The 23,124-nt window shown below is 47.7% G+C and overlaps 1 protein-coding gene across 1 annotated transcript in view; it reads right to left on the reverse strand.

The window, feature by feature from the left end:
• The window catches only part of LOC8032653 (E3 ubiquitin-protein ligase MIB1), a 522,024-nt gene that overhangs the window by 474,123 nt on the left and 24,777 nt on the right, over positions 1 to 23,124 (reverse strand). Inside the window, exons 7-12 of the mRNA XM_042286613.1 lie at positions 21,531 to 21,750; positions 16,153 to 16,297; positions 12,942 to 13,075; positions 6,715 to 6,822; positions 5,853 to 6,050; positions 179 to 330 (exon numbers count right to left, since the gene is read on the reverse strand). Coding sequence (XP_042142547.1) covers positions 179 to 330; positions 5,853 to 6,050; positions 6,715 to 6,822; positions 12,942 to 13,075; positions 16,153 to 16,297; positions 21,531 to 21,750 — 957 coding nt within the window. The remainder of the gene's footprint in view (positions 1 to 178; positions 331 to 5,852; positions 6,051 to 6,714; positions 6,823 to 12,941; positions 13,076 to 16,152; positions 16,298 to 21,530; positions 21,751 to 23,124) is intronic.

The raw sequence follows: 23,124 nt of genomic DNA on the forward strand, positions 1-23,124 counted from the left end.
ATGCGTAATCACTTCACATAGCACCCCTACAATAATGCCCTCTGGATGATGTAGGTATCCCTCGGAAGTAGATAACACATAGGCTCCCTGCTGAGTGGGCAGCGCAACTTCGTTTTCGAAAGTGAAAAGCGACGATGACTCGTCTGCACATAGGAAGCGGAGGAGGCGGTCGACTCACCTTGGGTTGCCCCGAAGTGCTGCATGGTGGAGTGCGTTGAAGCCGTTGTTGTTGGTGAGCGTGATGTCGGCGCTGTGGTCCAGCAGGAGGGTCAGCATGTCATCCCTCTTCTTGCTGATGGCATCATGCAGCGGTGTGTCCCCCTCGCAGTCCTGAAAACAGAAGGAGCGTGGCTCTTTGCCTTGCGCCAGCACCGCAGATGCCGCCAAGCAACAATTTCGGTCCTCCAATATCGACAAGTGCAGTCAAGACATTTGAGCGATTCCTTACAGTAGAGTTCTGGCCCCAAATTGCACCACCCAAACGACCTCGGCAGTGATGGGGCAGCCATCACTGATGAGGTCGTTTGTCATCACTGTCATATTGATATACAGTGGAATCTCCTTAATTCAAACTTGCGAATAATTCAAACTAACATGCAGGTCCCATCCTATGCATCTCTATGGAAGGACACTCCCAGTAATTCAAACTTTGCTTTATTCAAAAAAATTTTCGGTCCCCCTCGAGTTTGAATTAACGAGATTCAACTGTATTTGAAGCATTTGTAGAGGTCTTTATTGGTGCCATTTGGAACCGCCAAGTGACGACGTCTGATTGACAAAGATTGCTACGCTCCTAAGCCTACCGACAAAACGCTCCCGCTTCCTAAGAGCATAAAAAGAATGGCAGCCATTTTGTGCCCGTCGTGGGGCCAAAAAGTTCCTGAGGCAGCTAGAACAAAACTAAAACGTCCGGTCGATGCAAGAAATTTGAGTTAATGGTTCATTATATATCCCGAGGTAGTGATGAACGGTTATAGGCAATTTCTTTCCAAAACGTGTACCTTAAAATCCCGAGGTAGTGATGAACGGTTATAGGCAATTTCTTTCCAAAAAGTGTACCTTAAAATCCCGAGATAGCCTACCTAAAATCGAAAGCAAATTGGGTGAACATAAGAAGTGGGCTAACTTTTGGTGTGTGATAAAAAAGTAGAAAAATATTGTAGAGCCCTTCCACTTCACGTGAAAATGAAGGACCAGTGAAGCTGTTATTTTTATGACGTCCAAGGCGATGCCTAAAGGATGACCTCTAGGACGACCTCAAGGATGACTCCTAGGATTTCCTCGAGGACGACACCTAGAGGACGACGTCTAGGACGACCTCAAAGACGACTTCTAGAATGACCTTGAGGACGACGCCTAGAGGACGACGTCTAGGATGACCTCAAAGACGACTTCTAGAATGACCTTGAGGACGACACCTAGAGGACGACGTCTAGGACGACCTCAAAGACGACTTCTAGAATGACCTTGAGGACGACGCCTAGAGGACGACGTCTAGGATGACCTCAAGGACGACTTCTCGGACGATCTCGAGTACGACGTATAGGACGACTTCAAAGACGCCTTCTAGGATGACCTTGAGGAGGACGCCTAGAGGACAATGCCTAGGATGACAGACGATTTCAAGACAAGTTCTAGGAAGACCTCGAGGACGACGTCTAGAACGACCTCATGGACGACGTCTAGGACGACCTCAAGGACGGCGTCAAAAATGACCTCGAGGACGACTTCTATGACGACCTCAAGGGCGATGTCTAGGACGGCCTCAAGGATGACCTCAAGGATGACTTCTAAGACGACCTAGAGGACGACGCCTAGGACGACTTCTAGGACGCCCTAGAGGATGACCTCAAGGACGACTTCGAGGACGATGCCTAGAGATGATAACAAGGGATCAGGACCTCACTATCGAATAATGCCAAAAAAGGCTGACTCAAGCTGGTTGCCCCCTTTTATTATTTTTATTTATTCATACTTGCCACGACCGATGGGGAGTTTTTGTCAACATCCCCTCAGACACATTTTTTACCAGATCCTAGCACATAACAGCTTTGTTGTAAAATGTTAGTTTTAGATTTCATGACCTGCAAATCATGCCAAAATAGGGGTGAGTTATCTTTCGGGAGTCGGATATTACCTCTCGGGATATTACAGTAATGTTTTTAGCATAACCTTCATTTTAAGCTTGCGACAAACCGAAGCCAATACCTTGCCTGCGGCAGGCAACACTGCTCCTGTGTCATCACCTCATGATCACTAGGTACAAAGGAGAAGCAAGCACATGGTACAAACCATGACGTCACGTACCAGGCACCCGGGCGCAGCACAAGGGCGAATATGTCACCTGCTACCCGACGTTGCCTGCACTACCGCGGCCGCAGCTTGTGTTTTAGCTCAGAAAAACGCAAGTTTTCCCGAGGGCTTGTTTTGAAAATATGGGTAGGAAGTTAAGTTTTGTAAACCACGCGTAAATATGTCACAACGGGTAGAAGTATGCCGTGCTCAACGCTGAGGACTGGCTCTCTCGCACGTGACAGAAGCTGCCGGCGATGACGCATGCTCGTACTGGAGCACACAAGCGCGTGCGCCTACTGCGAACCCCGTGAAAAACGAAGAGCATGCTGCTAGAGGCACCTGCAGGCTTAGCTTGAAAAAGTAAAAACAAGCAAACAAATCTCCTGGAGCGTCCTGAGCATGATGTAGATTGTGCAGGGTGGACTGAGCCGACACGGTGGTAGACTGAGCTGCTGGCTACACTGCACCTCGCCCACTAGGATTAGCAGATTTTCGTAATTGTGCACTTTAAACTTTGTTGCCAAGTTTTATCCACTTTTAGGTGGAATTAGATTTAAATAATTGGCATGTGGTCTTTTGGGGTGATATTAATGAAACCTGCATTGTTTTCTTACTACTGAAAATGAACTGGAGTTTCTCTTAAATAGAACGTTGAACAACGTTTGAAATTTCACTATGTGTCATAGATAAGTAACTCTACGGGATAAACGATGGCTCCACGAAGATGTACGAAAAATCGCTTGGCGACTGAAAACCAACTTTATCGCTTCAACAGCGTGTGACAAGTTGCATGGATTAGTCCGGAAATAAACATTCCTTACAAGACTTTGCATTCTTGGTCTGGCTACAATACACTCTTTCTTTTTTCAATCGCACTCCAAAAGTTAGTTTACCCATTATTTTTTATGCAATTCACTCTCGATTATGGTATGTGCATGTGGAATCAATATCATGATACAAAATAGGGCACACTGATAGTTCAGACCCATGCTGAAGTACAAGATAGTTTGCCCAAATTGCGAGATAAAAATATACTTTTTGTCTAAGGCCCAACAAGATATTATGTGCTGGAAAAAATCAACCATTTGCATTAACTCCTTATTTCAAGCTCTTTTTGTTCACGTTTCGCCTATTGAAAAGCACGGCGAAAGAGCCCAGGTGCGCACATGATCTCAGCACCCCGCTGTCCCCTTCCACAGGGTAAAGTCCGTCTGCTATGGTCAACGTCACCATGGCAACGAAGCATCGTCCATATAGGGGAATGTGTAAATGCAGCGTTTCAAGCCAGCAACAATCTGCTAACATGAACACCAGAACGCTAGCCGAAGTTGGACGCACCTTTGTGGCGATCGAAGCCAGGTGCGGAAAGCGGTCGCCTCGCGAACCCTTGGCAGTTCTGACGAGCCTCGGTGCACGCCCAAGCCCGAGATAATATAAAGCTTACCCGAGCAAAGCGTGGGCTTCGCCGCATGCAGCGCAATCTGTTTGGCAGCCTAGCTTGGAGCCTAAGCTATAGCGTTGCCGTGTTGGCAGCAAACGGTATCCGGAAGATGGCACGGCAGTAGCTGGCTTCAGACGCTGTGTTCGTGTGTGCGTCTATTGACACTCGGTGACCGCAGCAGATGGACTACAGTAGACTCCCTTTAAGACGAACACGAAGGGACCCGCGGAAGTTGCATGGCTACACCCAACCGTGCAATTTTTTTTTTCTTTCTTCCGAACGCAGCAGACGAAATGCGTTGCGGAATTTGTTTGCCGCGCGATTTCTTTGCAGTTATGTTTGTTCAGCTCGCTGTTCTGTATTTCAAGATGAGTTGTTTTGTACATTTAAGTGTTGGCAATTAGTAGTGAGTGCCCGCGGTAAATTTCCCCGATCGGCTCCGAAAAGAATACTCCCAAGATGTGGCGTGAAGAGCTGCCTCACATGTCCTGCAACTGAAAGAGACATTTTGCAGCAGAGTGCACAAGTTTCAGAAAGATCAACGGGTCCGGATCAATGGCTGGCTGCAATTCCTGTAGAACAGTTATGACAGCCTCGGAGAGCGGACGCTACCTGATTCGTATGCTCCTTGCATTTTGTGGAGAGTGACTGCATTGAGTTCGCAAGTGTCAAAAATGGAATCCCATACCATTTAGTTCAGCGACATATCATCCATAACAATTGTTTTTTTCAGTGGTAATTGTAAAAAAAGAAATGTAAACATCACAAAATGCTTAACAAAAAAAAAAAAGAAGAATAGTACGCCCACACAAGAGATTGAACCCGTGCCTGCTGCGTGTGAAGCCGATGTCTTTCCACTGAGCTACTGAAGGAACTCTTTCGTTCGTAGTAATGCAGCCGTTCGACTGTATGTCGGAAAGTTTGCTACCGATTTCCCACCAGTACATGCACTCCCGGCTTCAAGTCAGGCAGAACCACTCATTGGCCACATTCGCACCAAGTAAATAAACCGTACGCGTGAATATTCAACTCGAAATACGCACTGCAGTTCGTGCTTGACGTTTGAGCGAGCAATGTCTTCAGCCACGAGAAGGGACCACGGCTCGGCGACGTCTTCGTGCAATCGGCTTGTTGGTCGGGCGTATCGTACGGGATGAATATCAATTCTTTTGATCGGTCCAAAACTTGTCTTTCAAAGGAAGTGTGAAATTTCGCCGGTACCGTGAACGACAGTTCCGAAGTAGAGGTCCCAAGCCCTTCGTCCGCTGCCATCAGCTAGTCCCACGATACGCGAAACGACGCCATGTTGAGAATTATGCAGTGAACGCACAGAATGCTTCCAGCTGTCTGTGCAACCTTTTTTTTTTTTCAATTAACATATTTGCAGCTTTTTGGAAGCCACAAAAAATGGGTTTCATATATTTTTCTATTTTTAATATTGACTGTGTGCCTTCAATGACCCACGACTTTGATTAAATTTGGTGGTCGTGTCTAAACCTTAGAAAACGGCCCGTGACCACGAAAATGAGAGTGAGCGCAACAACACCGGCGAGCTCTCGATCGGCGGTTTTCGGGTGGAAAGAAACCGAATTTCGAGCCGCAAATTCCCTTCTGGGTAGTTGGGCTCTCATATGTCACGTACAACTAGAAACCTCGGCGAGCATAAATACCTTTTCAGTGTCCCTTTAAGTATCAAACTGCCCAAAAATAAAACCTCTTAACCCGGACGACGCATTGAGTCGCAACTTCCAAGACAATGTTTCGAGGCCAGTGGCCACTTCCTCAGTTTGTTTAAAAAAAAAACAAGTGAACTCAACTTGTTTTAAAAAGAAGCTTTACAAAAGCACGAGAAGGAAGCGAGCGAAAGCAATCTGCATCCGAGTTGATAAGAGGTTCTATTTTGCATTGTATTACTCGCAAGCCTAGTTATGTGCTGGTAGGTCTTCTTAAAATCAACGTCCATAGTTATAGTAGACGAAACTGGTTCAAGCACTCGAAGTGCAGGCTCGGTAAAACCGCCCACGCGGCTCAGGTTCCGTTCGTGCAACCTCGGCATTGTCGCAGCACGGTCCGTCTGCCCACGCGACGGACGTCCTGAACGGGCCGGGAGACTCACCTGCAGGCTCGGGTGGCAGCCCAGGTCGAGCAGGGTCTTGACCACCCCGACATGTCCCTTGTTGACCGCAATGTGGAGCGGCGTCTGGCGCCGCTTGTTGCGGGCGTTCAGGTCGGCCCCGGCCCTAGCCAGCAGGTCCATGACGCTCGGCTCGTCCCCAAACGCCGTGTGGTGCACCGCACGGTCGCCGTCTTTGTCCTGTGAGGTGAGGAGAGTCGTCGGCCCGCATGTCAACGGCCTTGACGTTCCGCGTCGGGCGCGGAAGCCCCAGGCGTTTTCGGGGTATGGCGTTTTACGGCGACCTTTCTCCCCAGCTAACGTTGACCCTTTCGGATATGCTATCGGGTCTGTAAATATGGGTGCAATCGTTTATGTATGTTCCAATGAATACACCAGTGGTTGTCTTTATATCCCTTTTTTTATAATAATTTTTTTTTGTTTGTGTGTATTTCTAACAGTCACACGAGCAACAGTCATGATGATGGGTGGGCAAGAGTGATTTTCCTTCCCTTCCCCTGTAGTGTTTACTTTAAATTTCTTAAATATCTGCAGGGGGGTAGGGGGGGGTAATCCCGGGTCCAACGCTCCTGAAGGGAGTCCCGCTGTGACATTGACACTACATACATTTCTTTCAGTTATAATACTTTCGCGTCTCCCTTTTGCATCCCCTTTTGGGTCTCTTTTGTACCTTATGTACTCACTAAGTTATCCTCACAAAAAACATATTCTAAGTTAAAAAAAAATATCTCTGCAAAACTTGTATCGGCATTTGTCGCGTCAGAAGCTATTGAGGAAGCAGTAGACAGCAGAGGTGCTCGCTGCATCTCAACGGAGCAGCACCCTTTCGGTGCCTCGTACTCACCTCAATCTCGACGTCGGCATTGTAGCGTAGAAGTATCTTCACCACCTCTACGTGCCCGTTCTGACTGGCAGCTTGAAGAGCCGTGTGGCTTGCAAATACACCATTCACCTGCAACACCGCATTCAGGCATTGGGAATCGGGTCAAGGAACACTGGCGTGAAAGAAAATGTAAAGCCATACCCCAACTACAAAACTTCCTTCATCCTTTGAGACAGTGGTTCTCAAACAGGGGTCTGCGGACCCTTTGGGGTCCCCTAAGGCCCACTTAGAGTCGCTGAAGGCCCTCTTAGGGTCCCCGAATTTCTCGACCATCAGTCAAGCCAAACAAAAAAATTGTAGAGCCCTTCCACTTCAAGTGAAGATGGAGGACCAGCGAAGCTGTTATTTTTACGACGTCTAGGTCAATGCCTAGAGGACAATGTCTAGGATGACCTCAAGGACAACTTCAAGAACGACCTCGAGGACGCCGCCTAGAGGACGACTTTAAGAACGACCTCGAGGACGCCGCCTAGAGGACGACTTCAAGAACGACCTAGAGGACAACGTCTAGGACGACCTGAAGGACAACTTCTACGATGACCTCAAGGACGACGCCTAGGACGACCTCTGGGATGACCTCAAGGACGACTTCGTGGATGACGTCTAGGATGACCTCAAGAACGACTTCTAGGACGCCCTCAAGGACGACCTTAAGGATGATTTTTAGGACGACCTCGAGGACGACCTCAAGGATGATTTTTAGGACGACCTCAAGGACGACCTCGAGGACGGCTTCTAGGACGACCTCGAGGACGATGCCTAGAGATGATAACAAGAGATCAGGACCCCACTATCTAATAATGCCAAGAAAGGCACCCACTATCTAATAATGCCAAGAAAGGCAGACTCACGCTGGTTGCCCTCTTTTTATTTTTATTTATTCATACTTGCTCCGACCAATGAGAAGTTTTCTATCAACATCCGCGGACACATTTTTCCCCAGATCCTAGTGCATAACAGCTTCACTGTAAAAGGTTGACTAATATTTGAATGAATACAGTACATCTGCTTTAAAAAATTAAAATATTTTTTCTTTTTTAAAATTTTAATTCATTTTGACTTTCTTTTTTTTTTTTCTTTTTACATGGATCTACACCACTTGTAGTGACAAAGTTAACTAGCGCAGACACTGACAAAGTTCCCAGACTAGTAAGTATTTCATCTAAAAACCCGCAGTTCCGCTCCTGGTCCATGTCTTCGGATTGATGCGTTTAGCGTCCTATCCTACCTCTATACGGTCGATCGACTTTGCCGGGACATGCAAAATTGGGTCAAATTATCCTAAAGTCGAATCAAAAGATTCATGAGAAATTCGGAATATACAGCGCGTCAGATCAGGTGGGCTAACATTTTTATAATGAGCTGCCGCATATAGCTGCACGGCATTGGCAGCGGAAGTGTATATCCTTTGTGCGTTCAGCGGCGGCAGCGGCGACGCCACCTTTGTGCGTGTTGACGTCGTCAGCGGCCTTCTCTCACAAACAGCCAATCAGCACTCACTGCTCCGCAGCGGTATTGCAATAGTTGTTTCGTATTGAGACCAGGACGTGTCCCGCATCTCAACATGTGCTCTCTTTTTCTCTCTTCGCAATTCGGCGCGTGCTGCAATCTTCGAAAACGGGCACGGCTAATCGTGCTAGTAATTTGCCCACTGCCAGTTCGGGTGATGTGATTGGCCTAAGCCTTTTTGGAGCACCTTCTGGAGCAGCCAAAACAGAGTTTTGGAGCAGAAAAACTGGCTTTTGGAGCAGCTAAAACAGTGCTTCGGAGCAGCGAAAGTGGCTTTTAAAGCAAATATTCTTAAAAAAAAACACATTAATTTCAAGTGGTGGACAAACGAAGGACACATTGCTCGCCGCAATCAACCAATTATTGTCAAGATAGACCACCTGGGAGTCTTTCAACATGTAACTGAAAGGCCAATGACAAAACACATTTTGCAATGCCTCAGTTAAATGATACGAATATATCTGACCAAACTGCACATATTAAAATCTATTTGAAAATGACCAGCTCAGTAGTAACTAGAGAGTTTTAGTAGATCGTTTTCCAAGGCCCGCTACCGCTACAGCCGCGCGCTTCGGAGCATGCATCGAAGGGGTAGCGCGAGCTCCCACCACAAATAGCATCGCCCGAAAACACGATCTACTAAAACTCTCTATTATCACATCATTAGGTTGACTAGTAATATAATAAATGGAAGCAGTCTCCAACTGATGAAACACCTAACTACTGCCGTGCAATGTGAAATTGTCGCGCGAGCGAAGATGGCTGTTCGATCGAAACCATGCCACTCAACTCCGTCTCCAACTAATTCCCAAAATTGTATGCAAAATGTAACTGTCCAACACACGACAAAAAAAAAACAAAAAAAAACAGTCCAGCGGCACGTGCTTGCCAGGCCGGCAGGCAAAATAGAAGCTAAATACAGAAAAAAAAAAAAAAAAAGAATCTGAGCTCATTGATGCAATACATCGCGAGCCAGGGTCAAAACGTTCTTGGAGCTTTGTGCAACGACTAAACTCGAGACAAATAAGCACGCTGTGCGGGTTCAGCATCCGGACATTGCCTTCTTTGCTTTATCTCACTTTTCTTCACCAAGATCTTTCGCGGCTGATTTTTCACGTACCGGGGTACGTCTCGAAAGAAAACCTACCGAGAGAACCCTAGGCATTCAATACTTCGACACAGCAGTCTTTAAGCTGAAGGGATGTTTGTAGTAGCGTATTAAACAAGAACAGGATTGTTGATGAACATCCGGCAGTCTTTACGTTTCAGTTTAGAAAGCGCCACAACTGCAGTGACGTGGGGACGGCAACACCCGACGCCGCACGACCATGGTGGCTGGCAGGCAGGGACCAAATATAGTTTGGCCACGGCCGTTGCTTTTACGAGCGAGTGCTTCAGCCCATAGAACAACCCCCGCCGCCCAAAAACATGGTTTCTTTTCACAGCATGACGGCATGGCTCGTACCCAGCACGCTAGCATCGGAGCGCCCGCACACGCCCACGCCTATCATAAAATTTTTTTTTTTTTTTAAAAGACGCCAGACAAGAGATGGCGGGAAAAATCATGCAAGACCGGATGAACGACTGATGCAGGGTACTTTGTGTCGGACGGCTGCTTGCACCACCTAGCTCATCTGTGCTCAATTACGGTACTCAGTTTAGTTTTGGTTTTCAAAGGCGACCAAAATTGGTCCTTTGGCGCAGGCTTGGCGCAGATTACCCATATTTTGGCAAAATGTAGCAGGATGTAGCAGGGTTAACCCCTTGGCGCAGTTTGGAGCAATTGGCGCAGCAATCACATCACTGCAGTTCTCTCTTGGTGAATTTACCAATATTTTATATTTCAAGGTTGAAATAACAAGTTTTTTTTTCTTCTATACAAATGTACAGGCTTTTCCTTGGACCTTTGAACAGGGTCGAATTAAACGATAGGTTGAATTTACTGAGGTCAAATTAACAGTGATGTGATTGGCCTAAGCCGTTTTGGAGCACCTTTTGGAGCAGCCAAAACAATGTTTTGGAGCAGCAAAAGTGTCCTTTGGAGCAACAAAAGTGACTTTTGGAGCTGCTAAAACAACGTTACTAAACGACTCAGTTGGGAAACTCCCATAATGGTGGCGTTTTTTTCGTCATTAGCTCGGTCCTCGGAGACAGTTTGGGGCCACTTTTTCAAAGCTGTCTTTATAGAGACAGCTTTGAAAAAGTGGCCCCAAACTGTCTCCGAGAAATTGTGGCGTTGTGTTCGTCATTAGCTCGGTGCTCGGCGACAGTTTGGGGCCACTTTTTCAAAGCTGTCTCTATAGAGAGACAGCTTTGAAAAAGTGGCCCCAAACTGTCTCCGAGCACCGAGCTAATGACGAACACAACAGAGAGACAGCTTCGAAAAAGTGGCCCCAAACTGTCTCCGAGCACCGAGCTAATGACGAACACAACGCCACCATTTCTCCCGCAGCGGCCACTCGAGGAACTTCACGTGACTTCTACTTTGGTTTTAAGAACAGATACAGCGGAAGAGGTTACAGGGGTGCCACCCCCGTCTCCCCGGCGGACGCGCCGCGTCGAACTACCGAAGTTAAAATGCACCTCGGTCGGGACGCGCCACCTGAAAGGACCGCTGAGGCGTGGTTGTATAAAAACAATATTAATTGTGCCGCAAAACCCTGAAAACTAAAGATTTTAAAAACATAACGCGCCCCTCTTTTTCTACTAAACTCCAATAAATTTCATACAAAAAGAGTCTTTTCCGTTTGTTTTTACGCAAAAAACAGGCTTTCAAAAACTCAAGGTGACCACAGTACAGACACACGATAAAGAGTGGCGCTCTTGTCGCATTTAGCTCGGTCTCGGTGGACGCCAGCGGCCCTGGTTTCGACGGCGAGTTTTCCAACTGAGTGTTTTAGTAACGTTGAGCTAAAACAGTGTTTAGGAGCAGCAAAAGCGGCTTTTGTAGCGGATATTCTTAGAACGATAAAGATAAAATTTCAAGTGTTGGACAAACGAAGGACACTTTGCTCGCCGCAATAAACAAATTATAGTCAAGTTAAACCACCTGGGAGTCTTTCAACATGTAACTGAAATGCCTATGACAGGACGTATTTTGCAATTCTTCAGTTATAGGATACATATACATGTACCCGCTATAGGTAAATAAGAACCAAACTGCACATATAAAAATTTATTTGAAAAGGACCAGCTTAGTAGTAAATAGCACAGCATTAGGCGTACTAGTTCTATAATAAATGGACGCACTTTCCAATTGATGAAACACGTAACTACTGCAGTGCCGTGCGAACTTGTCGCGCGAGCGGAGATGGCTGTTCGATCTAAACCATGCCACTCCGCTCCATCGCCAACAGGTTCCCAAAATTGTATGCAAAATGTAACTGTCCAGCATACGCCGAAAAACAGTCCAGCGGCACGTGCTTGCCAGGCTGGCAGGCAAGGTACAAGCTATACACACACACCCAAAAAAAAAAAAAAAAAACTGAGCACATTGATGCAAGACATTGCGAGCCACGGTCAAAAAGCTCTTGGAGCGCTTTGTGCAACGACTGAACTCCAGACAAACAAGCGCGCTGTGCGGGTTCAGCGTGCAGATATTGCCTTCTTTGCTTTAGCTCAGTTCTCTTCAACAACTTTATTTCGCGGCAGACTTCTTGTATCAGGGTCCCTCTCGAAAGAAAGCCTACCGAGAGAAACCTAGCTGATCAATACTTCGACACTGCAGTCTTTGAGCTAGGTGAATTTTTGTAGTAGCGTATTAATCAAGAACAGGAATGTTATGAATATGCGGCGGTCTTTGCGTTTCAGTCTAGGAAGCGGCTTATCGCCGCGACGTGCGGACGGCAACACCCGACGTCGCGCGACCACGGTGACTGGCAGGCAGGGACCAACTATAATTTTCCCACCGCCGTTGCTTTTAGGAGAGAGTGCTTCAGCTCACAAAGTAACGCCCGCCACGCGAAAACGGATTTCGTTTCACAGCATGACGGCATGGCTGGTATCCAGAACGCTAGCGTCGGAGCGTCCGCACACGCCCGCGTGTATCGTTGAATTCTTTTTTTAAAAAGACGTGAGGCAACGAGAGCACGAAACGAGAGAGGCGGGAAAAGCCACCGAAGGCCGCCGGAGGAACGACTGATGCAGGGTACCTTGTGTCGGGCGGTCGCTTGCGCCACCTAACTCCCGCATGCTCAATTACGGTACACAGTTTAGTTTCGTTTTTGAAAGGCGACCGAAATGGGTCCTTCGGCGCAGGCTTGGCGCAAATTACCCATATTTTGGCGAAATGTAGCAGGATGTAGCAGGGTTAGCTCCTTGGCGCAGTTTGGCGCAATTGGCGCAGCAATCACATCACTGAATTAATGCGCGTCAACTACACCAAAAGTAGTCCCAAAGTGGCAACGAATGATGTCGCCAAAGCCGGCATGTCTTGTTGTCGGATGTGGCGATCCCAGCGGTCGGCGCCGGACGTCCCGGCAAAAAAGTATGAGCAAACGTGAGTGTTGGCACCGTTGAAGCTACCATCGACCGTCAAGCTGAAGAGGGACCCGCAGCAGAACAGGCGTCTGCCATGTACACCACCGCTGCCAAAACACCGCCAGGATTGTGGCCGGGACGACGCGACACTTCCGCGACTTCCTCGGGTGGAAGTGGAGGGTCCAGCCGGCCCAGCTTACGTTTGCCTCGGGGCGCTTGAGGATCTCCTCACACTTCTGGGCGTCCCCGTTGGCCGCAGCCTTGACCAGTTCCTCGTTCACGTCACCCGTCACGTGGTTCTCGAACAGCTTCTTGAGCAGCGCACTCAGCCGCTCTGATTTCAAAAAGAGACGTGAGAAAACAAAGGGCAGCTGTGTCAAAATATTTTAACTGCTTCCACATAAAAGAAAAGCATGCAGCACATTCAAGGCATGACTACCTGACATGCAACGAGCTACAGTCAAAAGCAAAGCGAATCGGACGTTTCCGCTTAGACAACGTGAGGTCGGTCTGCCTTTGTGATGTTGCGACGCCGGTGTATGGCATGACGAGCTATCCGGTCGAAGCAGTACGACTACCGGCCTAGGGTCTTGCACAGCATTGTGGCGATGCACGACCACACGTCGGTACGACGCCCATCCAAATCGGAATGAGTAGAAGTGAGCTTTAGCCAGTGACAGGTTAAGAATGCAGTACATGCTCAGTCTCTAGCTTGAGCTTTCTGCCTTTGGGAGCACTTTGGCACATGTGCAGCCAAAGCCCAATCCAAGGCATCAAATGCACGCTGGAATGAGAGCTTCTACCGTATTCTTAACCCATTACTGACTGGTCTCGTTATCAAAGCGAACACTTGTGAGAAAACTAGTGAAAGTTTGAGAAGCTGTGGCTGTCTACTCAGAGTAACTGACACTTTCGTAACAATATCTCGCACTATGACTTGTCAGAAAAATTATTCCTCAGGTGTTGACACAGCCGGACGAAATGGTACTGACTAGGTGCTTTCCAAGCAAGCAACACTTTTCATACAAGAGCACACAGCAGTCATTTAATATCTAGATTTTTCAATAGCTGTCTCGCCCCTTTTGCCATGCACCTTGACCCTTAAGTTGTAAAAGGACCTGACGGGGAGGCTTGCCAAGGTGTCCGTATCTGAATTTGTCAATGCTTAAGGGCAAACAAGACTTAAAGGGCAACTCCGGTTGAAAACGAAATCAAAATAAATTACTGGTATCGCTTTCGTGGCACGAAATATGAACACAGCCAAAAAAAATGGACGCATCTCCACGTGGTGAATGATGCTGATTGGGGCGAAGCTCTGGTGGTGCTGATGATACTGATTTTATTGTTCATGGGTAGTGCTGTTGGTGCTGATTTTTTTTATTGCTCATAGGTAGTGTTGAGTTCCGGGTTGCGTTTCAACTTCATTATTACTGCTTTATGGTCGGTGAAATGCAGCACCAGTGGTTCTTCTAGCGGATCAGCTTGGATCCGCTAGAAGCCATAGGAACGCATCTCCACCACTTAAGTCAACGGTCCATGTCAGAAAGAGAATGTGTGGTATGGATCGTGGTTATACACGCAGTTGAGCATTTGACCGCAACGCCCTCTCGTCTATAAACGTTGAGCAAATGCATGCAAAGTTTAACTCGATTATAAATGCATTTGACCGCAGCGCCCTTGGCCGGTATACAGTGGAATCCACTTATAACGATACCACATATAACAATATACCATTTATAACGATCAGTTTCTGGAGTATCTAGACAAGAAATGACCAGTTTTTAGTCCAGGTACAACGATAATCGGTTATAACGATTGCATTTTCAAATTTTCTCATTATTGTTATAGGTGGATCGCACTGTAGACGTTGAGCGGCTACATGCAACATTTCATCGATGACATCCCCAGCTCTTGAATTACTACCACATCTCAAAGTCCCCTACTCGTCCCGCAGTCGTGGTTGAGTGGTTAAGGCGATGGACTAGAAATCCATTGGGGTCTCCCCGCATAGGTTTGAATCCTGTCGACTGCGCAAACATTTTTTTCTTTTTTTAAGAAAACAGATGGGATGGCAATCGATGTAAACACGGACGCCGGACAAGGCTAGACCCTAAGGAGCTTCGCCCCTAATATTACATCAAAGTGAAGCCACATAATCCACTAAAAACCAATTTTAAAGATGTGACCAGCTGTTCTTTAGCGGGCGGCAAGCGGGTTAACTTTTAGTCGAGGAACACTGGCGCAACACCCCCGTGACGTCACGTTGCGGTGGAGCTGTGGTTGATTGGTTGTACCGCGTACCGCAGCACCACGATGACGTCGCGGCCGTATGGCTGATGATCCGTGTTGCCATCCCTCTAGCAGATGGTTTTGGTTTTGTCATAAACGCCCGAAACCAAACTTTGAGCTGTGATATTCATAAAACTACATACAGTATAAGAAAAATATATATATACCTCGTAATTCAGGAACACTGCCTTAGCTGAAAACAGTTGAAATCCCAAATTAAATAAGACTGACTGAAGTTGCCCTTTAAGCATTGACAAACCTTAGGCCGAACAGCCCATCTCTCCAGCTTAAGGGAATGAAGAATTTCCTCCTTCTTGAAGGGGTTATCCTTCAGACCCACGGCATTTGAGTGAGTATGACCAAGGCATATGAAGAAAACTCAGGTCGGATTTTCAGCCCTATTAAAAGTACTAATTTGGTAAGTATGCTATGCGAAACAAAATACCTCATTCTTCACAAAATTCTTACAGAATTAATCTTTCTCAAAGGTCCTGTAATTTTAAACAAACATTAATATTTAATAAAACTGCGAGACATTCACATATATACGGGAAAGTGGACGGGCTCCAGCTATAAAACAATCTCCTTTTTTGTTGTCTTCTAGTGACACAGTTTGCAACATAAAAAAAATAAACCCAACAATCCACTACAGACCCATTAAAGACAATCATACAAAACACTAGTATTTATTCCAAATTATAGGTCGACATTTTTATTAGCAGACCTCGGTGCCTACTTTACCACACGACCCAAAGAGACCAATCATCACGACTTACGAAAGGAGCCGGCAAATGGCAAAACTGAGACAATGTTTGGAATTTTAAAAAATAAAATCTACACAGATCTCATTTTTTGTGTTCCAATGTATCGAAGCCTCGTCCTTCGCCGGGGCTTTTCCGTAAATCACAATTCTTGTTGAGCGTTGCAGGAAAAATACATGAGCAGGCATTGTTCGTAAAAAGGTCGGCCTATTTTCAACTAAATACAGTATCTAGTCTAATCCGCTCTTGGCGTCTCAATCGCGGCATCGCAAACTGGCTCGTAAAATTCAAATCCCGGAAGGGGGGGGGGGGGGGGGGGGGGGGCCAGCGACGGCGAGAGAGGTGGAAAAGGAGCGCCCACCTCCACTGGACACCCCGGAGACCGCTCCGTCGGAGGCCACCTTGGTGACGGCAGCCGGATTGTACGTCCACGATGTCCCGCACACCTCCACCTTCAGGTCGTTGTCGTGGTAGATCTGCTGCACCCGCCCAATCTTGCCCAGCGTCTGCAACACGCGAGGAAGAAACATGTTTGTCACAGGCGCCGATTGCGGCGTTGGATGGACAACTTGTGCGATGGCCGCCGTGCGTTCTAGTAGTGGGAACCCTGAGAACAACCCGAGTGTAACCCCAAGTCCCCAACGTTTCCCTACACTTCGTCTCACTTTAAGGGCTGGTTCGGAAGTTTGCATGCGACTGCGATCAACCACACCAGGAACGCTCGTGACGGCTTGCGACAGCCTATTGTGGAGAAGCAGAGCCCGTAACCGGCCATATCTGGTGGGCTGTATACTGGAATACCCAGTCAGTTAAAGGGGTATTCCAGCTGTTTTTTCAGCTATCCAAACAAAGTGCATTTTCTGAATACCCGGAATTTAGTCTTCATTTGCGGTATGATATTCATTGTATCAAAATTCAAAATAGCCATTGAGAAAACCGCAAACGAACATGATTTCGAAACCAACGTTCAAGTTTGCGCAAGCTCTCCAGCAGTGCGACGTCACAAATGGAACAGACTTTCAGGTCACGCAGGTATGGCCTTAGACGGAGTATGTCGAGCGTTTTTCCGTGCTTCTTGGTGATTGAGCTTCCAAGCGTCCTTTTCCCACCATCAAATGTCTTTTAATCAGTTGGGAACATGGTTTACTGCCCACTTTGCGCAATTTCTGTCATCACACTTCTGTATTGCCAGTAAGGGTTTGAGAAACACAATGAGAGCAAGATTCAAGAATAAAATAACTTCGCGGGAACTTTTTTCTTTCCACACTATACTACAGGGACTGGTACAGCTGCGTCTATCGGTGTGTTGAACCAGTTTTCAGGCAAATCAGCGACCATAAAAATATTGCAAAGTGCCCCTTTAGTGCTGTTGAAAGTGAGCCACGCACTCATGCGCAACGGAGATACACGGGGGCAGACGGAGGCACCCCATTAATTACCAACAATGTTCTCTTCTACTGCTTTGTGATTTTGTGAGTCACTTCATCAAATAAGCGTCGAGGGGAGGGGGAGGGGCCCTCGGCAGTGTTTCAAAAGCAACGATTCCAAGGAAAAATGCTAGATTTACCTCGATCGTATGCATAAAATCACTATAAACAAAATGTTTCTTTTTGTGTTTTTTTGTAATAGTGTTGTGTTGTAGTATCGGTTTCTGTATTAAGTCTGTCAACCTTGTACTGTGTGTGTGTCGCTAGTGTTGTTGTGTATATAAACATGCGTTGGCATATTAATAGTCGTCGTTCGACCGCATTCGCTTGCTCCCCACTTCGGCCTCGGTTGCTACACAACATTGGTGACAAGGATTCATAGTTTTCCCATGGGGCACCACTTCACCGGTAGCTTCTCGGCACGAGTTTTAATGCGAAAGCATCAACTGTCCCATGGAAAGAGCCGCCATTATCAACCACGCGAGACGGCAGATAAATTCCCGAAGTCGCGAACTGAGGCATCCTAGCTTTGAAACCATGCAGAAAGCCACACAAAACGGCAGTGATATAAAGCCGCCGCATGTCAATTTCAATTACCGCCACCCCATGGTGCTGCATGTCCACGAGGCAGCGGCTCCACCGCTCTACGCCCAGGATTAGCGTGCCAAAAGGAGTGCGCGCTCGACAATCGAGGCAAGTACGCCGCAGACGAAATAAGGGTGCGGAGGAACGACAGGCATGCTTTAGCATTCACAACTCATAAGAAGTGCTTAGGTGTACCTCGAGCCTCTTTCTGGGCTCACTCCGTCGTTCCTCCCAGCACTGGGCTGTTTAGCCGCTGCCTGGCCAAAATGGCTACAGATGATCGAGACTTTTCTCCTGGCTTCTGGAGCGTCCGACTACAGAGTTGAGCGTTGCAAGGCCCTGCTGCTGCATAGCCTTCGACTCAAAGGTCAGCAGATTTTCTTTTCGTTGTCGCCTCCGCAACCGCTCTGCCCGCTGCCGTCGCAAAAACTGCCAAAGACAGCGGCGAGACTTCCCAGACACTGTTCTCGTACAACCGAGCCGTCAATGTTTTAACCTGGTGCTTCACCTCTGTGAGCAACGTCATCGTCGAGCGCGATCGGTTCCGTCGTCGCGTCCGGCAACCAGGCAAGCCTGTCCTCAAGTACATGCTGCTGCATTCACTACGAGAAGTCGTGACAAGTTGCTTATTTGCCATCCTCGAGGACCCTCTCCGCAACCAGTTTTTAGAAGGCATCATTTCCCTGCACCTTCGAGAGCACTTCCTTCTCGAAGATTCGGCACTCTCGTTTTTGAGTGCTGCGCACTTGGCACAGCAGCTCGAACAAGCGGCTCGGGAACTCCAAGAGTTCACTTCTAGCCAAGTTCGGCGGGTAACTTTAGATGGGGACAATCGGCGTCGGGCCATGCCAATGCGGCCTCGCTCGTCTTCCCGTCGGCAGCCGTCCCCGCCAATGAGCCCCCACCAACCGCTGCGCCGTGACTCGGCTTTTATATGCACCTCCCATACCACCAGCCAAGGTCAGCCATCTTGTGACCACCGTCGTTCTGCCAGTCCCAAGAGCTCCTGCGGCTCGCCCCGCTCGCCGTCGTTCTGCTTCTGCCGCGGTTCCCGCCTGCATGTGTTTCATCATCACTCTGCCTGGTGCAAGTCAGCACTGCTTTCGCTGTGATTGGCGAGGCCATTTTCGCTCCATCCGCAACAAGCAGTAACACTCGTCCGCGCTTCCCGTGACTGAAGTCGACTGCCATCACTCGTCCGACAATGACGAAGTTTTGAGCATCCTTTCAATCCTTGGCCATGCTCGTGACAGCATTTTTCTCAACATTTTCATTAATGACGAGTCATTGACGTTCCTTCTTGACTCTAGTTCGTGTCTCGATCTTGGCAGATAGCCATTTCCAAAAGTACTTGGCTGCGGAATCACTGCTTTCTGCTCCACGAGTGAAATTGTTTGACTACACCAAGCAGCCTATCACAGTACACGGTTCCTTTTACGCTCACGTTCAAGGGACGTTCAAGGGGTGTCACATTCAAGGGACTAACTGTGCGCCTCCAGTTCTATGTTGTGTTGTGAGGCACATCTCTTATCAACGCCATCTAGGCTTTGGACCTTCACATCAAAGGCTCTAACCTTCGTTGCTTCAAAACAACGTCAGTGCCAGCTGCAGGCAAAACCGACCAGCCCTCCACAACGCAGGTTGATCCTGCACCCTTTCGGCTTTCAAAGGCTTTTTCCAGCAAGTTCGGACCCCTCTTCGCCCCAGAACTTGAACTTGCCAGGGGTTTACTCATAAGGCCCAAGTGCAAGCAACGGTACCACCTGTCACATTGAAGCTTTGATGTCTTCTGCTGTCTCTCTGCCCTCGGGTGTCTGCAGACTTTGGCGTCTGAAAAGCTTGGATGTGATACAGCACGTTAATGCCTAGAGTGGGTGTCTCCCATTGTTATCACGAAAAAAAGTATGGTGGTATTCGACCGAGCACTGACCTTCGCAAGCCCAACAAAGCAGTCGTCATGGACAGTTTCCCTCTTCCACACAAAGAGGAGCTGCTGAACAGTTTAGCCGGCACCGCACATTTTCTCGAAGTTGAATCTCGAGTCAGCCTACCACCGGGTGCTACTTCATCCAGACAACTGTGACCTCGCTGTCTTCATCACGCACGATGGACTTCTTCGTTTTAAGCACTTTGGCCTGGCATCAGCTCCAGCCACTTTCCAACAGATGATGTCACAGATTCTTCAGGGATGTCCCGGCGTTCTTTTCTACCTCGACGACATCGTCGTGTTCGGCAAAATTGAGCAAGAGCACCTGACTAACCTGACAACCGTTCTTCAGCGCATCGAGGCTGTGGGTCTCAAGCCGAACGACAAGTATGTGTTCTGTGTCAAAGAACTCTCCTTTCTAAAACATAAGATGACTGCGGAAGACATCTCACCTTTGCCAGAAAAGGTGGATTCCATTCCAAACACACCTGTCCCAACCAACGCCACTGGTTTATGCTCGTTTCTCGGCCTGGTTGAGTACTATGCAGAGTTCGTCCCCTGCCTTGCCAACATGTTAGAGCCAACGTAAGTCCTGCTCTGCAAGAACCAGCTCCTCATCTGGAGCGATGCTGTCGATGACGGTTTTCGCAAGGCCAAGTTTGTGTCGTCCTCCAGCAAGGTGCTTCGAATGTTCACTGCTAGACTTTCCGCGATCGTCTCCAGAAATGCATCCGACGTCCAACTTGGCACTGTTCTTCAGCAGCTGGACGGTCACGGGCTGCGCACAATCGCCTTTGCGTCCCACATGATTTCGCCGGCAAAGAGGAAGTATGCAGTCGGGAAAAGTGAAGCACTCGCGTGCATCTGTTTTGAGCTAAAAGTGTTCCGAGCTAAACCAGGACAAGTGTTCGCTGTACACAGTGGGACAAGCGCTACGGGTAGCTTCCTAAACTAATCAAGAGCCACAATGATCCCGGCGTCCCGGCCGTTGTATTAGCTCTTGCCAACGGAACCAACGCAAAGGTGCAAATAGGCCTCGAAAATGTAGAAATCGCTAAAAATTTGGAACTTGAAATTGCTCCCTAGATAGCTCCCCTTCAATTCTCAAGGGAACTTCTCGCAGTTTACACCATCCTCTGCTGCAGGTTTGGTGGACATGCAGTTTGTTCCAAAGCGTTAGGTGGGAACCAGCCGTGTTGAACGGATTAAGCGGCTCAAATTTATATGTGCCCAATGACCCCACCCTAGGAGTCTTACAGTTCTCAAGGTGGGAGACTTTACAAATATGGCTCTTAGCCTTTGGTTGCCTATCACTGGAAGTTACTGCCCGCAAGATTAATTTCGAGAAAAAGTGCCCATGGTTGGTAGGCAGCAAACATGAAGGGGCATCATTTTAGAACTGCCTAAGACGTGACCCATTCCACAGGCATAACGGACGTCACAGGTCATCAAACTGGGTTCCCAGGAACCCCCAAAGGTACCAAGAGCTCCCAAATTTCTTTGACCATTCCTGCATTTAGGTAAAGTTTTTTTTCTAGTTTAAGCACCATTTTAGAAGATTTGAGCAATGTGCATAACTATGTGACAAACACTCAACAGAATGTGAACTGTTTTTCTACAAGGTCTGTAGATTTCTGAACTACTTCACCAAATTAATTTCAAGTCTGGGAGGGGCTACTCAGTAATCAACCACGAAAAATCGAATTCCTCGAGATCAAGAAGTTTGAGAATCCCTAAAATAGCGAATAGAAAGATTGAAAAAAAAATGAGAATGGCCAGGTTGGCTGACCATCCACTTACGGGTGCCATGGCTTCTGCCCACTCCCCGTGACCCCTCTGGAGTATCTTGATGCGCTCCAGGTCGGAGCAAATCTGCACCAGGTCCCCCACTGCAAAGTGCTGGGCAGCCGCCTCGGCCCCGCCCGACGCTCCGGCGCTGGAAACGCAAGTCGCCGCCGCCGATGCCGACGCCACAGGAGCATGGTTGATCCTTGTCAGCACGGCTGGGTTGAACGTCCACCTAAATGACAATGAAAAAACAATAAACCGCCATTCATCGCACTGGCAGGTTCCTCGGCTATTTGGGATCCTTCCGAACAATGTGACAAACTCCGAAACTTTCTGACCAGTGCACCAAAGCTGAAAGATCAAAAACCATCGCCACCAACGACATTGTAGCAGGCTTAAACTGATTGATGCGTTGCCATAATGTCCTCACAAAATAAATTTGGATCCAGGTCGCACTTACCTGCAGAGCATACTCATTGCACACCGCAGCTGAGCATGTCGCGACTGACCATTTCTTTGCTATTTCATGTTTATTGGACTATGCTTCTCTGATGTTATCGGAGTTGTTTTTTTCTAGATACTGTATTTATTTGAATCTAGGCCGATAATTTTTTTTAAATGCCGACACATCAACCTCTAGGATCGGTTTAGATTCGAGGATTTTGAAACACGCACCAATTTCCAAGTAAAATTGAAGAAAGTGGCACGCAGCTAGCGCCACCTAGAAAAGAAAGTATTGTAGCCACTACTAGACGAGCCAGTAGCCACTTAAGTGCACGGGCGGTGCCGCCATTTTGACCTACATTGATAGTGGCCTGCTTGCGGCGTGGCGTTTCCTTTTAATCAACAGCGCAATGGCAAGGAAAACAGGTGGTGCCATTATAGTTCCGCTTTTAAAAGAAATTTGTTTTAGCCGTGGAGTTGTCGTCGAACGTTGAAGCCGGGCGGGATTTCAGCGTGGATGAGAGAAATGTCCGTCGTTGAAGGAGGCAACGCGTGAGAGGATATTTGCGTGCGCCACAACGAGGATGGCATTCACCGGACTACGAAAAGGCCGTCACCATGAAATGGAGATGGCATTGGCCGACTTCGTTCGTACGCAGCAAGCAGCTGCCCTTCCAGTAACGACGAAAGTGCTCCAGGCAAAAGTGAAAACTTTGATTGTGCGCTCTTTCAAAAAGTGCAGCATGCGGTTGTTGGTACTGAGGATCGTGCACTGTTTAAAGATGACAGTGATAAACAAGTCAGCAACGAGGCTAGCAGCGATGATGACTCAGAATGAGCACGGCCTCTTCATGTTTAATAAATGCCTTCTTTTTGTGAACGCTGTCCTCGCCTTTTCGTTCGGCCTACATTGGAGGCAAGTTTGTTTTTTTTTTCTTCTGTCTTCGGACTTTCTGGGCTCGGCTTAGAATCGGGGCCGGCCTAGATTCGAATAAATACGGTAAGTTGCTTCGTGCATGACTCGTGCTAAAGATGTGTGACTTTCCAACTGATGTCTGTATGACTCTTGGCCAATAGGCAACAATCACAGTAAACTTACACATGAGTGCAAAGAACCTTATATCAAGGTTCTTTGCACTCATGTTTCAAAGTGTCGGTTTAC

Source organism: Ixodes scapularis, unplaced genomic scaffold (assembly GCF_016920785.2).
Source record: "Ixodes scapularis isolate PalLabHiFi unplaced genomic scaffold, ASM1692078v2 PGA_scaffold8__174_contigs__length_109621045, whole genome shotgun sequence".
In the NCBI taxonomy this organism is placed as follows: domain Eukaryota; kingdom Metazoa; phylum Arthropoda; class Arachnida; order Ixodida; family Ixodidae; genus Ixodes; species Ixodes scapularis.